The sequence below is a fragment of the Nicotiana tabacum genome, chromosome 11, assembly GCF_000715075.1.
Source record: "Nicotiana tabacum cultivar K326 chromosome 11, ASM71507v2, whole genome shotgun sequence".
NCBI lineage: Eukaryota > Viridiplantae > Streptophyta > Magnoliopsida > Solanales > Solanaceae > Nicotiana > Nicotiana tabacum.
Genome location: NC_134090.1, coordinates 57,930,549 through 57,954,035, shown reverse-complemented (window position 1 = coordinate 57,954,035; position 23,487 = coordinate 57,930,549). Strand labels below are relative to the sequence as shown.

Genomic DNA, 23,487 nt, shown 5'->3' with positions numbered 1-23,487 from the left:
GCCGATGCATGTCTAGCCATGTCATTGAAACGGACTGCATACTCTAAAAAAATCATGGTACCCTGGCGCAACTGCTCAAACTCTATGCGCCATGCATCCCTGAGGCTCTGAGGTACATACTCTCTAAAAGACATGTACGAGAACTAAGTCCATGCAAGGGAAGCTGCCTCAGCAGGATTGTCCAACTCATAAGTACGCCACCACTAATAGGCTGCTCCTGGAAGCTGAAAGGCAGTGAAAGAAACCCTACTTGACTCTGTTATGCCCATAGTGCACAGAATTTGGTGGAACTCCTCCAGAAATCCCTGAAAATCCTCTGGTGCTAGACCACTAAATGTAGGAGGGTCGTACCTCGTGTACCTCTCAAGCCTCCGGTGCTCCTCCTCTGAAACTGCTGCCCTACCTTTGGGCTGAGCTTGGGCTACAGGTGGTACCGGTATAACCTCTAAGATCTGATCAACATGAACCAGTTGCTCTGGGGTACAGGCGGCGGGAGTCTGTACTCCTCCCCCGGCCTGAGATGTGGTTGTAGCAAGGAGAATCAACCCTACCTTAGCTAGAGTGTTGTACATGCCCATGAACTATGCAAGGGTTTCCTGAAAAGTTGGAGTAGTAGTAGTAGTAGTAGGCGTATCAGGTGCCTGCGCTCCGACCGGAGCTACTGGTGGCTCCTCTGTAGCAGCTTGCCTGGGTGCTCTAGCTGCACCACGTGCACATCCTCGGCCTCTACCTCGGCCCCGGCCTCTGACGGCTCTAGTATGGGGAGCGAGTGCCTAGTCATCTCCAGTAGCACATGTCCTCACCATATGCGAGAGAATAGAAGACAGAAGTTTAGAACTTCGAAGTCAATAATCTCACACGACAAGGAATCAAATGAAGTGGAATTTTCCTAACACTTCCATAGCCTCCCGAAGATAAGTACAGACGTCTCTGTACCGATCCGCGAGACTCTAATAAACCGGCTTGTGACTCACGACTCCTATGAACCTAGAGCTTTGATACCAACTTGTCACGACCCAAGTTCTCCCTACTTTAAATGTCGTGACGGCACCTAGTCTCTACTAGGGCTGTGCACGGATCGGATCGGATCGGATCAGATCGGATTTAGCACATTTCGGATTCGAATTTCGGATTTCGGATTCTAGAAAATGCAATCCGAATCTGATCCAAATTATATCGGATTGGATCGTATTTTAAAGTTTGGATCGGATCGGATTTCGGATCGTATTATTATGCCTCAAAGTTGCAAACTAATATGTATATTTTCTCTGTAAAAGAGGTAATATATTAAGAAAAATTCATGTTTATGCAATTATGAGAGTACTATGGTGCCAATATAGTTAAATCTAGCAATTGTAAAGGTAATAACTTGGAGAAAGATGTAAAGGAAGTAAACTATCCGAAATTAAAGTGTAGTATTTATACATTGCCTAATAATTTCGGATTTCGGATCGGATCGGATTAAAATATACCAATCCGAATCCGATCCGAAATCCGAAATTTTAATAAATACAATCCGAAATCCGATCCAATCCGAAATCCAAAATCCGAAATTGAATGGATCGGTTCGGATTTCGGATATCCGATCCGAATGAACAGCCCTAGTCTCTACGACTAGGTAAGCCTAACACTTGCAGAAAATGAACGAAAAACATAAGAAGTTATTAACTAACAGGTAAATTTAAACAAGGAAATGAGATGCCGCTCGGCATATACCATAATCACTTTCGATAAGTACATAAACTCTCCCAAAACCCGGAATGTCATAAGTCACAAGCTAAATAAGAAAACAGTGCTTCTAAACTCCAGAATCTAACAAAGAAGTAAATACAAGAAGTGTTTAACATGAGGAAGAGTAGATAGGGACTCCGAGGTCTGCGGACGCGACAGATATATCTTGAACTCTCTACAGCCATCTCGTCTCACTTGTAATACGACTGATGTGTGGTACCTGGATCTGCACAAGAAAAATATGTGCAAGAAAGGGCATGAGTACACCACAACGGTACCCAATAAGTGTCAAGTTTAACCTCGATCGAGTAATGAAGAGATCAGCCAGGGCCCTACTGGTATAAATAAAATAAAATAAGACAGAAAGAAGTATTACAATAATAAAATACGGAAATCTAACAGGGATAAAGTTCAGTAAAAACCAATAGCTTAGAACACAGTAAAAGCAACAGGGCATCTCTCGGGATACCGTCCCGTAGTCCCAAACATAAATGTGTAGGGGGATATCCCGGAATACCGTTCTGTAGTCTCAAAGTAAATATGCTTGAAGGATCTCCCGGAATACCGTTCCGTAGTCCCAAAGTAAATATGCAGTACATGAGGATCTCCCGGAATACCGTTCTGTAGTCCCAAAGTAAATATATAGCTGAACCAACATAAATGACAGTCACAACAAGAAAATCTATAGCTTAGATTAAGTTAAAATCAAAGAAATCCAGGTAATTTCACTAAAACATGTTGCACAGAGTTCAAATAGGCAGTTAAAACACGTAGGCATGCTTTTCTAGTCTAAACAGGAAAGTACATATTCTAGAGTAATTCAAACAAGCAGAAAAACAGGTTATAACTTAGTGAAAAATGGAGTTTTACAGTAAATAGCCCGTGTACGTACTCGTCACCTCATGTACACGGCGCTCATATATCAATCAGTACCAAAATCCTAAGGGGAGTTCCCCCACACAAGGTTAGGCAAGCCGCTTACCTCGAACCAAGATAAATCAATCTGTCAAAATGCTCTTTCCACAAATATCCGGCTCCGGATGGCCCAAATCTAGCCAAATCAATTACATAACGTAAATATAGCTACAAGCAACCAAGCTAGCTAATGAAATCAAAGCTAAGACAAGAAAATAGAAAAACGCCCAAATATCCTCCCCGAGCCCACGTCTCGATATCGGGTAAAAGTCAGAAAATACTAACACTCATTCACTCACGAGTCTAACCATACAAGAATTTCTTGAATCCGACCTCAAACCGCCTTCCAAAACTCAAAATTTTAGTCTATGAAGTTTCTACCATTTTCCCCAAATTTCCAACTCAAATCTTAATTAACTGATGAAATTAACCATAGTTTAGTGGGATATAACCATAAGAGTTAAGAATCGTTACCCACAAGCTTCTCCTAAAAAACCCTCGAAATTTTGCCTCAATCCGAGCTCTCTAGGTCACTGGAGAATGAAATCAAACCCTCGCATTTAGCCCTTTTCTGCCCAGTCAAACTGCATCTGCGGACCTCTAACCGCAACTGCGAAAAATCCATCACAGGTGCGAAGACAACTTAGATGGGCTGGGACCCATCTGCGAGCACTGGGTCGCACCTGCGAACCCGCTCCTGCAGTCCCCTACCGGTTCTGCGCATCCGCTTCTGTAGGACAAATGCCGCACCTGCTTCAAATATAATGTAAACCAAACCAATAATAGGAAGTTATTTATACGATTCCCATATTTAATCCTGTGAAAATCCCTCACACCAGCTATAAATACCATTCTTTTGTTCCTTTGTTTTTCCATTATGTATTCCAGGAATACTATTCCTCTCTATACATTTCTTCCATTTGTTGTATATCCCAAAAAGTGTCCCAAACCTTCGACCTACAATTCTTGATCTATGGTACATCTAGTGATTATCTTTTTTATGATCGGTATCTTAACCAATTTTTTTAAGTACATATATTGTATATGAGAATATAAATTAAGGTGACAATCTCTATTAGGACTTCAGATAATACTTTCTTTTTTCTTCTAGAGAATCTAGAGTAGTAATCTGCTCCTTGATCTGTTGGACATCAAACTTCTCCTTTTGTTTTTCTTAATCCTAAAATCTCAAGAAAGTTGGCACCAGCAGATCACTGCACCAACTCGGTGGTGCAAATTTTAAGGGAATTTTAGGAAAAAGAAAAGCAAAAGGAAAATTTGAAGCACGACAAGTTGGGCGCATATTATAACTCTAGATTCTCAAGGGAGAAAAAAAGAAGAATTATTATCTAAAGTTCAAGTAGAGATTATCAACTTACTTTATGTTTGTGTACGATGTATGTATTTAACAAAATTGGTTAAAACTATCGATTAATGTCAGATTCTAAGGTGCAGTGAAGAGTGTGCCCTCAAGTTTTACTTTACTTAGTGACACTTTACTCCATCCAATTGTAATTATGTCATTTTAGTCCATGTCGGTTATTCTAGATGAGATTAGCAATTCTATTACGCAAGCACCTTGCTAGTTTTTCAGTACTCTCATATTTTCAGATTGTAATTACATAAGGAGTACTATTTTTTAATATGGATGCTGCTGTTAGAGCCTGTTTGGGCCAAACTTTCAAAAATTTGCTTAGTTTGATAAGTACGTTTTGCCAAATTGAGTTATAAAAAAATCACTTCGGATAATAACAGTCTTTATTTGGCCAAATCATTTAAAAAATGCTTTTATTAGTATTATAAGTGGGCAAAAGTTCGTAATAGTTGGTAAATTATTAGTGCATCGTATAATAGCGGCTTGAGTTTGACCAAAGGAAAGCGATTTTAATCTATAATAGTTGGATGATTTCCATGTTCATTTCCTTCCTTACTCTCTAGAACAAGTTATTTCTTTGATAAGTTATGTGATGAAAACTACTCGGTTTGATTTCCTGACTTTTATGTCATAAATGATGTTTATCATTACAAACCAGAACACTTAAAATGGCACTAACAAGGTGTAAATTCTATAAGCATATTTTTTTTAAAAAAAAGTTACAAATTGGGAAATATTCCTTATTAGCAGAAATATTAAATCGAACAAATTCAATGATATATTTTCTCATTTTGTAAGAAATCGATGATAATAGTAATGAAGCTCTAAGTTTATTCAAGATAAAGCTGAATTATATGAACTTAACTTTTACGTGACATGATACTAACATAACTTAAATAAATTATGATCTCATAAATTGAGTTGTTCAAAGAAAATAAGGTCATATTTAGGAGCTGTTTAAATTGCATTAGATAAAGGCAAATCCAATTCTTGTAATCTGCTTTAGATTTTGTGTAATTCTTGTTAGATTGTATTGCATTAATTAACGTTTACGTGCGCGACATTCCTAATTAAGTATATATATCTTAGCCCTAAACTCATAATTAATGTATATTGTCATTCTTTCTTTATGTCCCAAAGATGCCATAAAATATATGATCCCTAATTATATTTACCTGTTGTCTTTCTTCCTTTTATTGAAGGTTTCTTGTGTTGAAAGAATGACAAGAATAATTCTGGTTTTTCTGTTTAAAAAAGAAGACTTAATTAAGTTGGGCATGCATGTTGAGAAGATATTAGCTCCTCAAATTTATCAACTCTGATCTCTAAATTTTCACGTTATTGAGCTGCTTTGTGTACCTTACGTGGCCCCAAAGAAGGATTTGAAGATTTGTAGCTTCCACTGCCCTGAAATAACTTTTTAGTACAATGAAGGAACGATAATATAACCCAACCAAAATAAGCCGTACGTGTTAACTTCATTCTGAATGAGGACTCAGAGATTTGAAAGTATAGACATCTGTAAAATAATATGGATGTTTATTCCCAAGACAAACAGAGTATACATACAGACACTAATCTATGATTTTTAGGACATGGGGCTACCACTAAAAGAAAAGGGAAAAAGAAAAATTAAGTGAGAACCGATCAGTTTGCTTGACTTCATTACAGATTCTTCGTCATGGTAGCCCTTGTTTCTATTTACACAATCCACAAGAAGTTTGGAGTCACTTTCAGCCAACAGGGGCAGAGGTATAATCCCTTCTACTAATTCAACTGAACCTAGTAGCTTTTACTCGTGACTTGTGTTAAAAAAATTATTAAATATGTATGATATTAAATTTAGAACTAAGTTATCAGCACTTGAAATCGTCGTTTCAAAATTCAGAACCCATAAAGTTAAAATTCTGAACATCAAACAAGGAGAGGTACTAGTTCCTGATCCCATGTTCAAAGTGCAAGCACAAATAAAGACATGTCATTTCTATCTCTAATCACCCTTTCACCGCCACCATCAGAATTAAGCTTAACAAATAGAATTCTCTGTATGTGAAAGTAAAAAGTTCTTACTTTCATTCAAGCATTTTCACTCTTGAAGAGTCTTATTACCTGCGTATTGCTTCCTCTTTGTCATAAATGCGAAGAAATTTCGTTCGATATTGAATTACTTTGTTTGTCGATTTTTTTTGAAATTTTACAAAAATTTCATGAACGTGTTTCTTTAAAATTTTCAAGAAGTTTTTGCGAAAGGTTCTTTTCAAAGAGCTATTCTTTTGCAGAATAAAAAAAAGTAAGTTTAAGATGTTTTCCAAATAAAAGTATCTCTTTCACTCAAAAAGCACTAACAAATCAACAACAACAACATTCGTATGTATGCAGCTTTAACCTTGTGCAAGCAGAGAGACCGTTTCCAATAGATCCTCAGCTTACAGCAAGCGCGCATAATCAATCACAACAGAATAAAGAGTAAAACATATTACTCAACAAATCCTCAACAAAAATTACCATTGTCGTATAGGCTTGATCTAAAACGAATAATATAGTTATACCATGGCTTTATCAACAAACTTAGATATATTGTGCTAAAAGTACCCAACAAGAGTCGGGGGTCGATTTCCACGGGAGGGGTCGATTTCCACGGGAAGTTACAATGGGTGTTAGGAGTATACACTTAACGAGAGCGCATGAATTAACTAAATTTGCACTTCCACAAACGGTTTTGATTTCTACTTCTACTATTACCCTAACAATTATACGCTATGAAAAGAAACTAGAAACGAAGGAATATTTTTTGTGTTTTTTCCAAATAGTTAAAAGGCCTAGGGATGTGACCATAACCTAGGTGTTCGCTTAATGGATTAAATACGGTAATACTTGTTTTGTTGATTAGGGTGTATTATCTCTCAACTCTATGTTACCCACGCAATACCTCTCGGTCAAAGAGTGACTTTGCCCAATTCGACTTTCTCAAGTTCAAATGGGTATCAAACAAATTAGTTGATATGAGCTCAAGTCGGGTCCTTACTATCTCTAATTTGAACTCTTTAATTAGGCTAATCAAACTCTCAATTTACTCATTTTCCTGTTAGCCAAGTTAACCTAGAGTATGTTCATCTTTCTCAAGTAGAGACTAAGTCAAAAAGGCATGAATCAATCTTTACAACCATTAATTCTAAAATTGAAGTATAAACTAAGCTAAATAATCAACACTCAATCATAAACACGCATTAAATTAAATACCCATAAGGTTTACACACTAGGGTTGGGTCACAACCCTAGTAAAAATCTAGCTACTCATAATGAGAATTGAAGAATAAAAGAAGAAACGTTAATTAAAATCATAATCAAAGATTAAGATAATAAAAGACAATGTTTAAACACTAAAATGGTTACAAACATCCTAAAATGGTAAAAGATAACGGCTACAACAACTCAAACTTCAAAATTTGACCTAAAAATGTGAAATTCGTCACTACTAGAAATTCGGCAAAAACCGACCAACTTTGGTCAGTCAAAAAAGAGGCAAAAACCCAACCAAAGTTGGTCGATTTTTCAAAATATTTTAATTTTTTAATTTTTTTTTACACAGCCGACAACTATGCTCGGTTTTCTTGGGCACAAAAATGCAGGAAACTATTTTTGAGTCCCGCAAAATTTATTTTTCAAGAAACCGACCAACTTTAGTCGGTTTTTCATTTAAAATAAATTAAAATTAATATTTAAAAAACCAACCAATTTGGCAGGTCATTTTAAAAAATCGACTAACTTTAGTCGGTAATTTTATTTTTTAATAAAATCGACTAACTTTGGTCGCTTATTTTCGTGCGAAAATACAATTAAAGAGTATAAATTAAAAAAAACAAAGTCTAAAAATAAAATGCACCAATGATCTAGTGGTAGAATAGTATCTTGCCATAGTACAGACAGCGGTTCGATTCTCAAATGGTGTGTTTTTTTTATTACATAATTAAAATACCGACCAACTTTAGTCGGTTTTTTCGGCAATATTCTTTTTTTTAATTTAATTGACCGATCAAAGTTGGTCGGTAATTTCCGACCAACTTTGGTCGGTATGCCCTTCCGTCCTTCAAAATATCGTTCACACGTAAATGGTCGCGTTTTGGACGGTTATTGGCCATTACCGACCAACTTTGGTCGGTTTCTTGGACGATTTTGCCTGGATTTCTAATAGTGCGTCTAATTATAGTGGCCCAAAATTCGCTGACAAAAATGCCCCTCAGTAGGTTCTATGGCCGCACAATTCCATGTGCGGTTCGCAAATTTCTTCGGTTGGCAGGAACTAGGATTCTGCAGCCACACATTTCTGGATTGCGGATGCGAAGCATCTTCTGCGGACACACAATTCTTGTGCAGTCCATACTTCAGCAAGGCATCAAAACTTGGTCTTTTGCATACTCTTTGAACTTTGAATCATTTGTCAGTGAAAATCCTGTTCTGCGGCCGCACAATTCATGTTATGTCCGCACATTGGCCAAAGTTTTATTGGGTGCTTTTACTTGGTTTGCGGCCGCATATGTAATTCTATTGTCCGCACTTTCTTTTGCGGCTATATAAATCCTTTTGCATACCACACTTCTTCATTTCTGCATCCTTTATTGCCTTGTGATTCGGAACACTCCCTTTTTAGTCTTATTTCATCATGGGAGACCAAACTTCCAGCATTTCTTCAATTTTGCACAAGTTTATTTCGGGAACATAAATCAATACTCTCGGATTAAAATAAAAGCAAAATGGTGCTAATAAGTAGTCAAAATTTTCACTTATTAGTCTACAAGAAATAAACCAAAAAATTAAGCTAAATCTACCTAGAATAAAGGTGATACCATTATACAAGAACAACAGTGATATCCAAAATTGTAACAACTATATGGGTATCAAGTTGCTAAGTCATACCATTTAAAGTTTGGGAGAGGGTGGTAGAAGCAAGGATGAGGAGGACGGTGTCTATATCCGATAACCAGTTCGGGTTCATGCCGGGGCAGTCGACTATAAAAGCTATCCACCTTATTAGGAGGTTGGTGGAATAGTACAGGGATATAAAGAAGGACCTACGCATAGTGTTTACTGACCTGGAGAAATCATATGAAAAAGTCCCTAGAGAGGTTCTTTGGAGATGTATGGAGGCTAAAGGTGTGGCGGTTGCCTACATAAAGGCGATTAAGGAGATGTATGATGGAGCTAAGACTAGAGTTAGGACAGTGGGGGCGACTCAGAGCACTTTTCGGTTGTTATGGGGTTACACCAAGAATCTGCACTCAGCTCGTTCTTATTTGCATTGGTGATGGACGTACTGACACACCATATTCAAGGGGAGATGCCTTGGTATATGTTATTTGCTGATGATATAGTGCTGATAGATAAGACATTAGGCGGCGTCAACGAGAGGCTGGAGGTTTGGAGGCATGCCCTTGAGTCTAAGGGTTTCAAGTTGAGCAGGACTAATACGTAATACCTGGAGTGCAAGTTTAGTGCAGAGCCGAGGTAAGCAGGCATGAAAGTGAGGCTTGAATCACAGGTCATCCCCAAGAGAGACAACTTCAAATACCTTAGGTCGGTTATCTAAGGGGATGAGGAGATCGACGAGGATGTGATACAAGCCGGATAAGCACGCTTAATGAGGATGATCTCCTAGTCAACATCATAACATTGTAGTGCTTTAAAGGAGCCAAGATCAAGAAGACTATATTGGCAATTCAGCTATTTAGGTTAGTCTTATAATTTAGGTGTACTTTGCTTCCTTACTAGCCTAAAGATATTTTATTCATCTAGCCTAAATAGCACTCTAGTATAAATAGTGTCTTCCTCTCATTTTGAAAAGAAGCTTTTGATGATGGATTGATAAACATTTACAAATCCTTGAGAGATTTAAGGTATCTTTTATTTCTTGTTATTTATCATGTTTTCTAGATTATCTATGTTAGGTTTATCATGTATGAGTTTATGTTCATACTCTTGGATTATCTTTGTATTTGAATGTTAATTCGTTGTTCTGGTTGACATATCTTCTAGGGGTTTTGAATTGCATTCTATGCTTAGCTTAATCTATGTTAGTTATTTGTGTTCTTCCTAGATTAGTGTTTATTATAGGAATTCAAGGGGTCTAACTAGTTCATAGATAGGTTCTTGTCTTGTTCTATTTTAAACCCTTTTTGATTCTGCGTATTTTTACATTATCCGTATTTTCGATACGATCTCGTATCATCTTGGTATCAGAGTGGAGGTTTTAGATTATTCTATCAATCCTCGGGTATTATCATCGAATTTGAAAATAAAAAAAAAAGGAAAAAATCCCAAAATAGAATTGTTATTATTCATCTATTGTTTTGGTTTCCAGAAATAGAAACATAGCTTTGTTGGTCATTGTTTCATTTAGATTTCATTATTGTAGCAGTCTGCTACTATGAAGATTTAAGAGAAAGACAATGAAACAATAAATGAAGGAAAAAGAATTTAAAATGTCAATTTTGTCATATCTGGATGTCTTTCTGAATACAAGGACTGGCCATATATGCCTAACGAAAGAAGAAAAGGACAGCTGGTTTTGTATAACAAACCAATTAACAAAATGACACATGTCCTGCTTCTAGAACATACGAGGACTTAATTGAAAAAGTAAATACTACTAGACTAGAATAGAAATAACTAAACTAGATAAACTTAATTAATAACTTCTTCATATGGCTCTCATCAGCAATGACTGCTACATTCCATCCCTCATAAGGAACCTTGATGTAATTCAAGGTTCAAAATTAGGAAATTGGCTTTTCAGAAAACCGTATTCCTCCCATGTAGCTTCTTCAGGAGCCAAATTTGCCCATTGCACCAACACTTCTACCACTGCCTTGTTCTTCTTTTTGACCATCCTCCTTTCTAAAATCTTCAATAGCTCAGTTAGAATCTGGCCATCGTTAGTGCAGTAAGGCGGATCTTGGGTGGCAAAAGTCTTCTCCCCAATTTTCTTTTTCAATTGTGAAACGTTGAACACAGGATGTATCTTTGATCCCAATGGCAAGCGGAGTTCGTAGGCAACTGAATCAATCTTTCTGATTACTTCATAAGGACCGAAATAACGAGCTGAGAGCTTCAAATATTTCCTCATTGCCACAGAGGTTTGCCGATAAGGTTGTAATTTCAAGAACACCCAATCTCCTACAGTAAAGTTTCTCTCTTTTCTTCTTCCATCAGCATAATTCTTCATCCTTGCTTGTGCCTTTGTGAGATTATCATGGAGGACCTTGGAAATCAATTGCCTTTCTCTTAAGACCAAGTCTGCAGATTCAAGCTTTGTTTGGGCCACCAGCTCGAATGTGGGTTGGGGGGATCATACCCATATAGAGCCTTGAAGGGCGTCATACCAATTGCTGAGTGAAAATTCGAATTGTACCAAAATTCAGCCAGTGCCAACCATTTGCCCCACTCAGAAGGTTATGACCCGTCATGCATCTAAGGTATGTCTCCAGGCATCGGTTCAACCTTTCTGATTGGCCATCCGTTTGCGGATGATAAGCAGTACTTGGTTTTAATTGTACATGTAACCCCTTGAATAGCTCCTTCCAGAAAGTGCTAACAAAAATTAGATCTCTGTCTGAAACAATTGAGCATGGCATCCCATGTAACTTGCATATATTATCTAAGAACACTTGAGAAACTTGATTAGCTGTGTAAGGATGAGCGAGGGCAAAAAAATGAGCAAACTTTGTGTATCTATCTATTACCACAAGTATTGAATCTTTACCATTGGATTTAGGCAAACCACTAATGAAGTCCATTGCAACATGTTTCCAGGCTCACGGAGGTATTGCCAGTGGTTGGAGAAGGTCAGGGTAAGCAACACTCTCCCCCTTATTTCTCTAGCAGGTCTCACATTCCTTGACATAATTCTTGACATCCTGTAATAAAGTAGGCCAATAGAATAAGTTTTTAAGCCTCTATTGTGTAGCATGTATTCCAGAGTGACCTCCCTAGGGTGATAAATGTATCTCCTTAATTAACTTTTGCCGGAGCTCACCATGATTTCCCACCCAAGCTCTTCTATTTTGCCTGACAATACCATCTCTGATCTGCACCCCTGGAACTGCATTAGGATCTACAGATAACTGAGTGGAAATGTCTTGAACAAATGCATCATTTTGATAACTTTCTAAAACATCTTCAGCCTATTTCGGTTGAACAAATGTGAGTCCGGCACAATCACCCTCATCATACTTCCTTGAGAGTGCATCTGCGGCTACATTTTCAGCCCCTTTTCGATAATGAATCTCATAACTAAGACCCAATAGCTTAGTGACTCCCTTGTGCTACAATGAGGTGGTCAACTTCTGATCTTTGAGGAATTTAAGGCTAAAATGGTCTGTCTTGATGATAAAATGATTAGGTTGTAGATAATGTCACCACTTATCGACAACATACAATAGTGCAATTAGCTCCTTTTCATATGTTGAAAGCCCCATGTGCCTTGAGCTTAGTGCTTGACTAATAAAGGCAATGGGCCTCCCATTTTGCATTAAAACTGCCTCTATTCCCTTTCCACTAGCATCTACTTCCATAATGAAAGGTATTGCAAAATTTGGTAGGGCTAATACTGGGCCTTGGACCATGGCTTGCTTCAGCTCTTCAAAGGCTTGGGTTGCTTCCATGGACCAGCTAAAATTTCCTTTTTTTAATAGGCTAGTCAAGGGCTTACTAATTGTAGCAAAATTTCCGATAAACCTTCTATAGTAGCCTCTAAGGCCCAAGAATTCCCTCAATTCCTTGACTGATTTGGGCTGGGTCCAATCTAGCATAGCTTTGATTTTAGACTCATCAATACTCATCCCGTGTTTTGAAATGACATGGCCCAGATATTCCATTTTGTCTTGGCCGAAACTGCATTTTGACTTCTTGATCAAAAGTTGGTTTGCTTTCAACAACTCGAACACCATTTGTAAATGCTTCATGTGCTCTGCCATTGACCCACTGTAAACCAGAATGTCATAAAAAAATACAAGCACAAATTGCCTCAAATAAGGCCCAAAGATCTAGTTCATAAGTGCTTGAAAGGTGGCTGGGGCATTCGTCAACCCAAAAGGCATGACTTTAAATTCTCATAGCCCATGATTTGTGCGAAAAGTTGTTTTGTATTCATCACCTTTCTTCATACGAATTTGATGATAATCGGACCTTAAATCTAACTTAGTGTAAATTCTTGACCCATGTAGCTCATCAAATAAGTCTTCAACAACTGGTATGGGATATTTATTCTTAACAGTGGCCTCATTTCAACTTGCGATAATCCACGCACATACGCCAACTAGAATCCTTCTTTTTAACCAAAAGGACAGGTGAGGCAAATGGTGAAATACTTCTGGCAACTGTTTGGGCCTTCAACATTTCCGCTACGATCTCTTCAATGGCATCCTTCTGCTCAAACGAATATCGATAAGGCCTCAAATTTATGGGCTCAGCTCCTGGAACTAGCTCTATGGCATGGTCACAATCACGACTAGGAGTCAAACTTTTGGGCTCTTGGAACAAGCCCTCGAACTAGCCCAACAACTTGCTCACTGCTTGGGGAATTACCTGATCATTTTCTGTTAAGTTCATCAAGAACATTTGAGCCACAAAGTTACATTGTCCTTTGCCGAGTAATTTGGAAATAACTTTAGTATCCACCTTAGAAACCTTCCCATCATCTGGACAACCCCTTAATGTAATTATTTCTGATTCGTAAATGAACGAGACACTCAATGGCTTTGTGTGCAACACTATTGGTGCAACATTGTCGACCCAATCCATTCCCAGAACAATGTCACAACCCCCTACTTTCAGCAATCCAATGTCAAGATGAATTTCTTGTCTTGCATTTTCCATTCGAATTTCCTGCACACATGCTTGCATTTGAGGTATTGGACATTGGCCACTTTAACCTTCATGGGTCTGCCCAATTCTTCTACCCCACCTGAATTGGACTTCACTGTTATGGGATCTACGAAACTATGGGTTGACCCACTATCCAACAATACTACAACCTTTTGGCCCTTAACCCATCCAGTAATTCTAATTGTTGAAGGGGCCTTGCTCCGACCCATTATAGCATTTAAGGTTACTTCAGCTTGTTCCTGGCCCTGTTCCACCACAACCCCTCCCTCTTGTTCCTCCAATCCATCTACTGCATCAACAAACTCCTCAGCTTCCATGACATTAAGAGTTTTATTCTTACAAACATGTCCAGGAAAATAAGTGTCATGGCATTTATAGCATAGATTCCTCTCCTTCAACATTTCTAGAGTCATATTCTTTGAATTTGGATTACGGGTGTTCACAATAGGTGGGTTCTTGGGTAGAGTGGGCTTGGGTAATATGGGCTTATAGCTGGACTGAGAGTTTCTGTGATAGGATTTAGCTGACCATTGTTTATCCATTTGCTTATAAAATACATTGAAGGCTCTCTCATGCAACTTAGCACACTTGTAAGCTGCCAACAAAGTTCTGGGCCGAGCAAACTGTACAAGTGGTAATATGTCCGGTTTACGCCCACCGATAAAGCAAGACACAAAATGGGGTTCTTTTAATGCAGGATTAAGGATCACCATTAAGCTTTTTAACTCATCGAATCACCTCTGGTAAGTCTCCACATCAGTGGTTTGTTCAAGACGATTGAATTATTTAACAATCTCCACCGGATCATTATCACCAAAATGTTCACATATATCGTAACAAAATTGGGCCCAAGATATAGTACCATCATGATCAGCTAAATACCCATCAAACCAATGGTTCACAAAATCTTTAAATGAATAGTCACATAATCAATTTTTTCATCATCCGTCACTTGGTATAAATCAAAAAACTTTTGACATCTTCTCAACCAACTCCTAGGATTTATTTCATCAAACTCCGGAAATAATAACTTGGCTTTAGGTAGTTTGGATGTGGATCCATGAGAGTCAGGCCTGTTTTGATTCTGAGAAGTGCCAACGAGTGGGATCTGGTGAAAAGTTCCAAATGTAATGGATAAGGACTGTGCTATTGTGTTTGTCACGGGCTGAGTTATCGGACAAGTCGAATATGGCTTAGAGAGGTTAATACTTTGGGTAACTGTAAAATGATATGATTGGGGTAAAAATGGTTGTGTGATTATTGGGTAAGGATTTGACTGGGGAACTAGTGGTTGAGAGGCCATTTGATATGAATAAGTTGGTGAGTTGCTTGGCTGGTTGTTTATAGGGTAAGAGGTTCTTGGTGGAATATAGGTTCTGGTAGTTAAAGGATAAGAGTGAGAGGGTGGTCTGAAGGCTGCAGCTGAAGGGTTCAAGGAAATTCTAGTAATGTTTTCAGCTTGGGATCGTGAATTAGCTGAGACACTTCCTAGCTGGGGTGGTGAGGATAACGGTACTGCTCGAAGCCCTGTGGTAATGGAAGGTGAAATTGGAGGAGTGTAGCTCTGTAAATTACCTCCAACCGTCGAGAGGCTTGCTTCCAAAAAAGGTCTGTCATAGATTCCAGCGACAGAAGACCGAACTGATGAAGAGTGTTCCGCCTTGTTGTGACCGCTCATTTGCACCAACATCTCCTCAATCCTTTCAATCCGCTTCGACGAGTCAGAAAACTCCACCATCTTAGCTTCAAAACTCCCTTGCTTCTCCTCTAGTTTATCCATCCTCTGTTCCGATTTTTCCATGAAAACTTGTAGCTGAACTTTAACCCTTCTAAGTTCGTCATCGTCGGACTGATTTTTGTGTTTATCCACCATCCTAGAATTGCCAGGATCTAGCTCTGGATACCAATTTGTAGCGGTCTGCTACTATGAAGATTTAAGAGAAAGATAATGAAACAATAAATGAAGGAAAAAGAATTTAAAATGTCAATTTTGTCATATCTAGATACCTTTCTGAATACAAGGACCGACAATATATGCCTAACGAAAGAAGAAAATGACAGCTTATTTTGTGTAACAAACCAATTAACAAAATGACACATGTCTTGCTTCTAGAAACTAGGAGGACTTAATTGAAAAAGTAAATACTACTTGACTAGAATAGAAATATTTAAACTGGATAGACTTAATTAGTAACTCCTTCATGTGGCTCTCATCAGCAATGACTGCTGCATTCTCGTCCCGATTTTGGTTCTGAAATTTGTTATTCCTTCGTTATCTGAGTTTAAACTACTGATTTGAATTGAAATCGAAGTAGTAAGACTGAATTTGAGGGATTCTAGGTCACAACTTTGAAAACCCGTCGCTCGAAGAAGCTGGGTCGTTTGAAAATTAGGGCTTCAAACTCGATTGGGTGTTTGTGATTACAGTTGGAAACATCATTTTGAAGCTGATTGTGTAGGATTCGTTCGATTGAAATTGATTCAATAAGGTTTTGGTTCAAATTTGCGAAGCGGGTTGACGTAGAAGACGACCTATGGTTCGTCCTTTTCGGGAGTGTTTGAAAAAATTGATTTGGGGGGTTTTGTTCTAATTTGTGTTGAGAGGTGTTATCTGTAGCTTGGGTTCGTTTGCGACTGAATTCGATTTGGTTTGGTCGAAAAATTTTGGAAGTCTGTTTGAAGAAGACGAGCAGGGCATCGTCGATTTTCTGGTTGCTTGTTACAAATTTGGTTACTGGGGTTTGAACTTAAGGCTGTTGGGAAGTCATAGCTGAAATTGTAGCTCATTTGGTGGAGGATTGAGCGAGAATCAAATTTTCCTACCATTGAAGAACTCGAAGAACACCAGCTGCGAATTCGAAGAACTTCGCAAACTGATTCGAATCAATTCAAGCAGCTGAGAAATCGTCGCACGAATCAGCTAGTTTGCTGCTGCATTTCAAGTTTGAAGATTGGACAATTGCAGCTGAATCTGTCTGCATTGCTATTGCTATAAGAATTCTACTCTTTTGAGCTGCTGAAAATAACCGATTTGAGCAGTAAACTGAGCTGAAAACTTGCAGTATTTTGGACAATTGTCTGGACTGTTAGGATGCTGAAAAATCTGTTATGTTTTTGCACTGTTTAAGCAGCAGATCTGCACAGTTTTGAGTGCAAATTCTGCACTGTTTGGGCATCAGTTGTGCACTGGTTTTGTTCCTGATACACCAAGTTTTTTTTCTAGTATCATTTGCACAAGTTTTTAGCAGACTGTTTCTGCAGGAAAAGAACTCAGTTAGACAGTAATTGGACAGCAATTTCTGGACTATTCAGCTGCAAGTTTCAGCACTGCTTTTGCACTATTTTGGCTGCTGAATATCTGCAAGTTTTGGACAACATTTGGGGCTGCATTTGGTTGACTGAAAACTCAGATTGTTCTTTGGTTGAAGTCTGCAATTGGCATCATTAATGCAGCAATGCTAGCACCAATTAGCTGCAATCTTGGAGATGTTATTTCTGCATTACAAAACCTGGAATTTCTACATTATAGAAGCTTGAGTTTGGTTTGCTGCTAGTCGAGGGGGAATTTGCTGAAGAAGTGAGACAACGATACACCGATTCAATTGCTTCTCCTGTTGTCTTGTGCTTAGATTGGTTTGGTTTCAGTTGGGTTCTACGGTTTAATATTTCTACACAGTTGGTTTGCTCAAAAGGATTACCGACAGCCTTAAACTTTTTCAGCGTTCGTGAATCTGTCCAGAATTACCGATTTGACCATCCTTTGCAAATTTGGCTAGTTTTACAAATCTGTCCACATTTTTGCAAATATGACCAAAATTTGAAAGTGTCTAATTTTGTAGTTTCTTTTCTTTTTTCCGTTTTGTAGTTTACTAAACTCTTAACTAGATTAACTTGATATTAGTTCATATTGAGTTTATTTCTAGTTTCTTTGTGTGCTTTGTTTATTTCGTGCCAATTTTTCGTGCTTTTCTCTTTTAATTTCGTTGTGATTTGTTTGGCTCAAGTCCGTTAGCTTTTAGTTGTGTTTTCTTTGGTGTCACATACATTCCATTCTGAACCGATACTTGATTGCCTACTTGGATTGATTTGAGAATGTTGGTTGTGAAGAGAACTTTTAGATAACCTTGTGTAAAAAGAGGCTTGAATGGTGAGTTCAATTGAGCGAGGTTGCAAAAGCCTTTGACCTTTGAGTGTAAACACGAGTGTTGAGTGACATATATATATTGAGTGAAACACTAAGGGAGTGAATTGTGAGGTCCTATTTTTGATTAACCAACTTTCTTGTTTTAAGTTTTCTTTTGTAGGTACAATGAGTCATAAGGGAGGTATGGATGGTTATGTGTGTTCTTCTTATGAAACTAATTGTGCTACTCCAAGTGTTGAAATCTTTTATGATGAATGTGGGAGAAAGAAAAATTGGAGGCATTATGTAGCAAATGTAGAAGGCTATGAGGGTTGTTTGGTGGCTATAAGTAATCACTATGCGACAAACTTCATTGCTTCATCATTTGTTGAATGGTTGGGATTGAGTTGTGTTCAAAGGGAGTCGCCTTATAAATTTAGTAGTGAATTGGTGGATAGAGGAGTGATGGTTACTATAACCAAAGGAGATTCTAAAGAAGTGGTTTGGTGTGATGTGTACCCTATGAAGTATTGCCATATACGATTGGAAAAACCTTGATTTCTTGATCATAATCTTTCAATTGATGTAAAGTGGAATAGGCATGTGGTTGATCTAAATGGAAAGGGGCATTCCTTCATTTCTAAATACTTTGAGGATAGGTTGGTGACAAAGCAAGATATTGGAAATGGAGTTTGGAGTGCAAATCAATTCATAAGTCTGTCTCCTAGTCCAAGTGGAGATTATGATGCTTATATCATGCCAAGCCAAGTTGTGTCTTTTGATGCGTGTTACAATACACCTTACACTTATGCACCACCCCACTACCAACACCAACTACAACCCCCAACCACACATCCACCACAAATACCTCAACTACAACCTTATCAAACTTCACCACAACCTAGACCACCACTAACTCTACCTCCACAACATATGCTTCAAGCACCGCCAAGGAGGGACAATCTCCCTCCTCCACCATCCATAACACCTCAAGACCCTCGAATGATAAATAACCCACTTTTTCAACATGATCAAGAGGACACCTTGAATGAGTTGGACAACGTCCAACAAGGTTCCAATGGAGAATTTAGGAGGCATGAAAATATGTTGGTGAGAAAAGCTTTGTCTACTTTTATTGAGGAGTGTTGATACCCAATTTTTTCCTATATATTTTCAATATGCAAAATAACTTCAAAATAGCATATATATGCATATATAAGTATATCCAAATATTTTATTATTTTTTATAATTTTTAAGGGTTTAAATTGATTTATTTTCTCCCTTTTTATCTATAAAATCTCAATAATTATTTCCAAAATTATTATTTTGATAATTCATCTATTGAATTTTTTATATTTATGCCAAAATATGGCTAAAGTAATTTTTACAATTTTATTTAGTATTTTTAAAGCTAAATTGCATAATTACAACATTGTCCCTTTTAATGTTTAATTATGTTTTGTACACATAAAATTGGATCCTATATTTTTTAAATTGTTATTTATGTGTTATAAATTATTTTAGTGCTTTCAATTTGTTTTTAGAAACTATTTACTATTTTTTATAAATTAAAAAGGGAAAATGGCTATTTAAATAACAGCCCATTTGTATTTCAATTATAGCCTAAATTAGACCCTAAATTTCCCTAAAACTCGCCCCTAACCCAATCAAATCCTACCCGACCCATACCCCCTCTCATCCTGGAGATCAACGGCCCCCGTTTACTCTTACCTTTTTTTTAACCCAAACGACCACCCTAACCAAAATCATTCTACCAACCCGCCGTGCTTGATTCCTTTCTCCTCTCAAACTCTCTCTGAAAACCTAAGGCTAACCCTAGCCGCTGCCACCCAAATCTACCCTAATCCCCTTTGATTCTCACCTAATCCATGGACTTCCAAGGCTGTCTGAGACGTGTACTCGTCTCTTACGTCCCCTGGTGGCTCGCTTGTGTGATTTCATGGATAGATCTCGAAGAAGTCTGGTCCAGTCCTTGCTCAACTCCTATTCATGGCCTCTTTCCGGCCATCCATGGCTGTTCGAGCCAGATCCTTGACTTTTCCGGCTAGATCGGTAACTTTTCGAAGTTTTTCTCACTTTTCTAGGTTCTCTGAAACCTGAACATCTTAGGTAATATAAATAATCTCCAACCCATCTTAATGATTCTGAATAACTACTGAATACTGCTTACGCCTAGGCAAGCTTTAGGTAATTACTTAAATAAAACTGGAGTTGCCTTTGTTTAAATATCAACTGCTACAACCAGCAGGTAGGTCTGATTCGAACTTCTTTTCTGAGTTATATAATGAATCTGTTTCTGACTTAAACACCCTGCTTTAGGATTTTAAAATTCAGACCTTAACTGTGTATAAGACGTGCTGTCTATGTGCACTATTTGCGGAGGTATAACTGAGCCTTCTATTTGCTTATATGTTTCCCTAATTGCAGTTTTATATGTTTTTGTATGTCGCCTTAGCATTTTACCTTTAAACCTAAGGGTCAGCCTAGAGCCTCCTTCTTATAGGAATAGGAGTCCTAAATTCCTCTAAGACTAATAGGAATGAGACGGATAACAGTATGCAATAGAGGTCGAGACCAATCATCGCTCTAATTACCTTTATAGGGTGGGAAAGGGTAGATATGGATATGATGACCGGTGCGCTAATACCACGTGTATCCCCTCTTCTAAGGAGTGTCATACCGGGTATTGCATTTATTTGATCCATATTACAAACAAACTTAGGACCCCTTTTTCATAAGCACGTTTAGATCATAACTCTTTTCAAAACCTTGCTTTTTATTGTTTTTCAAACACTCGTGTATTTAATCTCAAAATCCCATATTACTTGAGCTTTATTTGTTTACTTGCTAATTGCACAAATTCACAAAAACCATCTGGCCGGAAACCACACTAGTGGATCCTGAAGTGTGCCTAGCACCTTCCCCTTAGGATAATTTAAAGCCCTTACCCTATCTTTGGTTATCAAACATAGTTGTAGTTGGACCTTATAGGTGCCCTAACGCACCTTAAAATCGTTAGGTGGCGACTCTTCAAATACTCAATTCTCGAAATGAGTCATTACACCCATGAATGTCGAAACCCGGACTCCTCTCCGTAGAGGGAAAAAGGGGGCGCGGCAGTATGGCGACTCCGCTGGGGATTTTTAAGCTTTTACCATTTCAGATTGTTCTTGTGAATTTGTACCTCCCTATGTGCAATTACTTGTTTAATTTCTTTAAAGCATTTAATTTCTTCTTCAAAAGCGAAACTGACGTATCTTCCTTGTTTCTTTCCTTTATTGTTGCTTTAAATTATAAAACTGTTGTAGTTATTACTTTCTTAACGTGCAAATACATGTCATTATGATTTTAATTATTGTATAATCATGCACAACATCATACTCCATTCGTGCCAAACAAACACTATAGCAATGCTTGATGAGTGGTTGCGCTCTTCCCATATCATTACCCCCTAAATTCAGACAGGCATATTTGCTATAAAACTAGTCGATTAGCGGTGCAGTCGACAGTTCCGTGCCTTCCCCCTTGAGTTGTCCGCTCAAGGGTACCAGTCTAAAACCTTATAGAAACCTTACTCTGTTTAAATTGTGCATGAATCATGGTCAAACCTAGCCGGGTCAGTTATGTTGTCCACATAATAATCATTTAAGATAGCCTTGTCCAAAGTCCACTGGGTTTCCCTGAACTCAAACAGACATCATCACGTTCTGTGCATTTATTTGGAGAACTAAATGCTTCATGCTAATTGTTGATATTAAATAGTCGAGTCTGGTGGGGGTAAGGGCCTAACCTTGTTTGTCTTGCAGAAAAATGAGGCACGAGGTCCCCAGTTTCGGTATGATTAGCATGCCCCCACTCTTGCTAGACTGGCAGAGGAGTCTTCCATCAAATGACCAAATCAATAAGTTGAAAGAGAGGGCCGCCAAAACTAGCGAAAAGTTGGAATATCTGGAATACAGTCTGTTGGAATTGGAAGGAAAAATGAGTAAGAGAGTCACTGATTGCCAAAACGCTGAGAGAAATGAAGGAGAACACCTGGCAAAGGCATTTTTACTGGTGAACTTACACGAACTGGAGGATCTAATCAACGAGAGCATTCAACCTGAGGAAGGTCCTTCTGGGACCAAGTAGATAGGAATTTATCTTTTTCGCTTTATGAATGTAATAAATCCTATGGCCATTAGTGACTTTTATTTCTTGTTTATTTAGTGTCGATTTGGGGTTCGTCTGTTTTTATCAATAAAATGTAGCATTAGCATTCTAAGTTCTCCAAATCAATTTGTCACTTGGCCTACCTCGGGAACAAAGAGGTTCCCAAATTAGGACACATTTTACATTCCCGCACTATGTGTTTAAATATTGCAATAATTTTCATAATCCTCACTAACTTGATTACCTTTTATTTTTTGTTTTGTTTTATTATTCCCCTCCCCAAGGTTAGTTTGTGCATTCTGGCATCATCATCGTATTTTACAAGATCTAGGGGGGCCTCCACCCACTCCTCCTCTCAGTCCCATTAAAGGAAAGAACAAAGGCAAAATGGAAGACTTGAACAACATCAGGAAAGAGAACACTGCTAAACGGGTTGAGGCCACTGATGGCCATGGTATTCGGGCTCCTAATGAGAATGTGTCACAACTTGAACAGAAGCTGCTAAAATTTTAGGAAGAGCTCGATCAGGTTCGGAATCTGGAAAGCCTGTTATTTTCCCTCAGCACCCTAGATATCGACTTCCCCAACACTCAAAACCCTACACCTCCTCAAAATATCCCAAAGCAATAGAATCATCCCGCTCCCCACCATCACGTTGCTCCACCAAAGAAACAATGCAACACCTGCCAAACAACACTCCACTACTCATCCTAGAACCTCAGAACTCTACAAATGACCATCTCCACACCCATACACCAGGCCACCATAACACTCCTATCTACGTGAAGACCATGTCACACTCCACCCAACCTATCTCATGCATACCTAAGTCTGATGATAAAGATCTATTTATTAGGAACTTAGCCGAGGAACTTAAGAAACTGACCAGCTGGATTCAGGGCGTTGAGGGAAGCAAAAGAATCGAGGGGCTGAACTATGAGGATCTTTGCATACAACCTGATGTCGAACTGCCCGAGGGGTACAAACCTCCTAAGTTTGAGATGTTTGATGGTACGGGCAATCCAAGAGTCCATCTGAGGACATATTGTGACAAGCTGGTTGGAGTAGGGAAAGATGAAAGAATCCGTATGAAGCTGTTCATGACAAGTTTGAAAGGAGATGCATTATTTTGGTACATCAGTCAAAATCCCAAGAAATGGTCAAGCTGGGTAGGCATGGCATCTGACTTTATGGACAGGTTCAGATTTAATACAGAGAATGTGCCAGACATGTTCTATATTCAGAATCTAAAGAAGAAGCTCGCAAAGACGTTTTGCGAGTATACTACTC

At 38.3% G+C, this 23,487-nt stretch overlaps 2 protein-coding genes across 2 annotated transcripts; one reads left to right on the top strand and one right to left on the bottom strand.

Moving 5' to 3' along the window:
* The first annotated feature begins 10,620 nt into the window (after positions 1–10,620).
* On the top strand, positions 10,621–22,382 carry LOC142166286 (uncharacterized). Its single transcript, XM_075225084.1, has 3 exons — positions 10,621–11,490; positions 11,828–11,865; positions 21,852–22,382. Exons 1-3 carry the CDS (start codon positions 11,470–11,472, stop codon positions 22,174–22,176), a joined length of 384 nt encoding a protein of 127 aa, XP_075081185.1. The 5' UTR covers positions 10,621–11,469; the 3' UTR covers positions 22,177–22,382.
* LOC142165863 (uncharacterized) lies at positions 10,779–11,240 on the bottom strand. The gene has a single exon (XM_075224243.1). It carries the CDS (start codon positions 11,238–11,240, stop codon positions 10,779–10,781), a length of 462 nt encoding a protein of 153 aa, XP_075080344.1.
* Positions 22,383–23,487: the final 1,105 nt, after the last annotated feature.